The sequence below is a fragment of the Nestor notabilis genome, unplaced genomic scaffold, assembly GCF_000696875.1.
Source record: "Nestor notabilis isolate BGI_N333 unplaced genomic scaffold, ASM69687v1 scaffold11864, whole genome shotgun sequence".
In the NCBI taxonomy this organism is placed as follows: domain Eukaryota; kingdom Metazoa; phylum Chordata; class Aves; order Psittaciformes; family Psittacidae; genus Nestor; species Nestor notabilis.
This window is the reverse complement of record NW_009925248.1, coordinates 20753-24125: the sequence shown is the minus strand read 5'-3', so window position 1 is coordinate 24125 and position 3373 is coordinate 20753. Positions and strand designations below refer to the sequence as shown.

The 3373-nt window shown below is 57.2% G+C and overlaps 1 protein-coding gene across 2 annotated transcripts in view; it reads left to right on the top strand.

The window, feature by feature from the left end:
- Positions 1-3373, top strand: part of LOC104404524 (plasma membrane calcium-transporting ATPase 4-like) — a 24884-nt gene that overhangs the window by 3561 nt on the left and 17950 nt on the right. For both annotated transcript variants that reach the window (XM_010012972.1, XM_010012973.1), the window contains exons 2-5: positions 183-380; positions 1191-1448; positions 2205-2330; positions 2436-2561. In XM_010012972.1, the coding sequence (XP_010011274.1) occupies positions 183-380; positions 1191-1448; positions 2205-2330; positions 2436-2561 (708 nt within the window). The remainder of the gene's footprint in view (positions 1-182; positions 381-1190; positions 1449-2204; positions 2331-2435; positions 2562-3373) is intronic.

The following is a 3373-nucleotide window of genomic DNA, read 5'->3' as shown; positions in this document are numbered from 1 at the left end:
CCGGGGAGAAGCAGCTCATCCTGCCCGCCCCGGTCCCTGCGTGCTCCCTGCCCCATGGGGGACAGCAGCCAAGCCCTGGCTCCTCTGTGCCTGCTCCTCTTGCCCCTGTGCAGGCAGGGAGCTGCTCCTCGCGGGAGTCCCGCTGTGGGGTTTGTGCTCATCTCCACCTCTCCCCTCTCCAGGCCTGTCCGGGAACCCGACCGACCTGGAGAAGAGGCGGCAGGTCTTCGGGCAGAACTTCATTCCTCCCAAAAAGGCCAAGACGTTCCTGCAGTTAGTGTGGGAAGCGCTCCAGGATGTCACGCTCATCATCTTGGAAATCGCAGCCATAGTCTCCTTGGGCCTGTCCTTCTACCACCCGCCGGGTGGTGACAATGAATGTGAGTCCCCTGTGGTGGTGGTGGGACTGGTGGGGGACCCACTTGAGCTCCAGTGCAGGAGCAGGGCTTTGGGGTGGATGCTGTCTCTGGAAGGCCACCATATGGATCACTACACTGGTGCAGGTGGAACTGGGAGCTACTTCTGCTCACCCTTTAGGTGTTGGCTTCGCCTTATCCTTGGGATCCTTGGCATGGTCCCATCCAGGCACCTGCATTGATTGGATGTGTCTGGGCACAGCTGGCACCACAGCACGGCTCGGAGCTACTCTTTGCTGCTCTCCCAAAACATGCTCAAAGGCCAGGAGTCCGCTGGTCCAGTGGCTTCCCAAGTCCATGGGGCTTCTCTTTTGCTTTGGACATGGAGGGACAATGCTGGCTGTCCTCTGGTAGCTCCAACTGCAACACCCCATGTGTGGTTGAGCAATGGGGTTGGATGAGTTTCTCCTTCCCCAGGATCTCCGTATTGCTGGAGGAGCCAAGGAGAGGCAGGGATCTGGAGGTGCAGGGAGATGGTGACTCACTCAAGGGGCTGGGAGCAGAGGGAGGGCTGAGTGCTCCAACTGGGAATAGAAGCCGGTTGTCCTGGCTTTTTCAGCCCAACCTCTGCCAAAAATGAGACGTGGAAAAAAAGAGGAGAAAAGGACAAGGAATCAAATGCCTCCAGGGATGTAAAAACCTTCTGCTGAGAGCAGGGGAAGCCCTTGGACAAGCTTGAGGAGGAGTAATTGTGTTCCTTGTGTTTCATTCACGTGTTCCTTGATGGGGAGCAGGTGTCTCGTGGTACAAACAGGGTTTCTTCTCTGCCTGCAGTGTGCGGCCAGTCCTCTGGTGGTGTGGAGGACGAGGGCGAGTCGCAGGCCGGCTGGATCGAGGGGGCAGCGATCTTGTTCTCGGTGATCATCGTGGTGCTGGTGACTGCTTTCAATGACTGGAGCAAGGAGAAGCAGTTCCGGGGCCTCCAGAGCCGCATCGAGCAGGAGCAGAAGTTCACGGTCATTCGCAAGGGGCAGGTGATTCAGATCCCGGTGGCAGAGATCGTGGTGGGAGACATCGCGCAGATCAAGTACGGTGAGTGGGGATGGCCGGGGTCTGTCCCTCTGCTTTGGGGCCTGATGCTTCCTCCCCTCTGCTTCACCAGCACTTTTGCCGTGACGGGAAGTGTTGCCTCCTCCAGTGGCTCTATTGTGCAGCATCCCATGGCCAGGAGCAGTGGGAGATGCTCCTATGGAGGTGATGGAGCTCTGCTCGTCTTGCTGGAGCTAAGCCAGGCTCTGCGTGCACCATTTGGTTGCTTTAGTGACCTGCTGGTCTCTAAAAGGATTCATTTTCACAACCCTGTCCTTGTTGGTGAACCCTTCCTTAGGAAGCAGATGTAGCCCTTGGGCTAAACTAGGTCCTGCTCCTTGTTTACCAGGGGAAATGCTCATCCCATGTAGCTCCTGTCATGAAGGAGATTGGTCCAACACAGTCTTCATTTTCACACAGAGCTGTCTCCTTTTTCCTTCTTTGGCTGGTGTAATGTGTAACAGTTTGGATGTATTGGGAGGCTTTGGGCTGTTGACTCAGTAAAACCAGACGGGAGAAGCACTGATTGAGCAGAAGTCCTCCCAACAAATGCTTTCCTACATGACTGAAGATTTTGGACCTATTGGATATCATCTCGTAATAGCCATCTGTCTTAGAATACCCATCTGTTGCTTCTCCCCCCGCTCTAGATTTGGTCTGAGACTGAGTTTTGAGTCCTTTTGCTGACATACGGAGCCTCCTTCTGGGCTGGGGTGGGCAGGGTGAGCTGTGCTGACCCCCTCTCTGCTCCCGTCCTAGGTGATCTCTTGCCAGCAGATGGGATCCTGATCCAGGGCAATGACCTGAAAATAGATGAGAGCTCCCTGACGGGGGAGTCAGACCAAGTCAAGAAATCCCTGGAAAAAGACCCCATGCTGCTCTCAGGTGAGGAACCCCGATGGGTTTGTGCTGGGATGCAGAGATGTGTTGGGGAGGAGATGGGATGTGGTGCTGGTGTCCTGTCTCACTGTGGCCTCCCTCCTGTGCCAGGTACCCATGTGATGGAGGGCTCTGGCAGGATGGTGGTGACTGCTGTGGGTGTCAACTCCCAGACAGGAATCATCTTCACTCTTCTGGGTGCAGGAGAAGGAGATGAGGAGAAGAAGGTGAAGAAAGGTAAGGAGATCCACTGACCCTGCCTTTTCCTTCCTTCTGCCTTTCTCCCTTTCCTGGGAAGCATCCACTGGTGTGTGACAGGCTGCCCCCACATCTGTGGGATGCGTGTTAGTGCCCATGGCCCAGGCAGGTACAGTGAGCTCTGGAGGTGCAGGGGATCCCTCCCTGCTGCCTGAGGAAAGCCTCCGAGCACCCAGACCTCGGCTCCTTTGGACACTGCTCCAACTGTCTCTTCTCCAGCAGCCACAGCCTGGAGCTGTGGGGTGTGTGTTGGGGGGTCAAGGCTCAGAGGGAGAAGTGGCCGGTAGCGATGTCCCACAGTGCTCATTGCCCAGCCCGTGGTGGGAAGGTGAGTCCTGGTTGTTCACAGGCTGATAGAAACCCATCCAGAACCTTTGCTGACGATCTCTGCTGGCATCCCTGAGCTCCCTGGGGAAGGAGGGGTTGTGTGCTGGGGAGGGAGGGTTGGAGAGCAGCCAGGCAGGCTGAGGTGTTCCTCATTGTGCTGGGACTCGATGCCTCGGCGCTCACATCTCGCTGCTTATTCCCTTGCTCTGTGCCAGCTTTAAAGCCGGCATCGGCACAAACCAGGCTTGGGAAGCTCCTGCTCTCCCCCATGTACCTGGACTCAGCAAGTCTGGGCTCACTGGGAGCAGCCATGAGGTGCAGGGAGCTGGCAGGAGGGAGCTGCTGGCGGCAGCGCCGGGGAGCCCTTCCCAGGATGTGATGCCAGGCGGGGGGAAGCTTCCTGAGCCTCTCCTGGCAGCCGGTTCTGCTCCAGGCTGAGTCTGTGCTGGGGTCCTGCAGCTCCG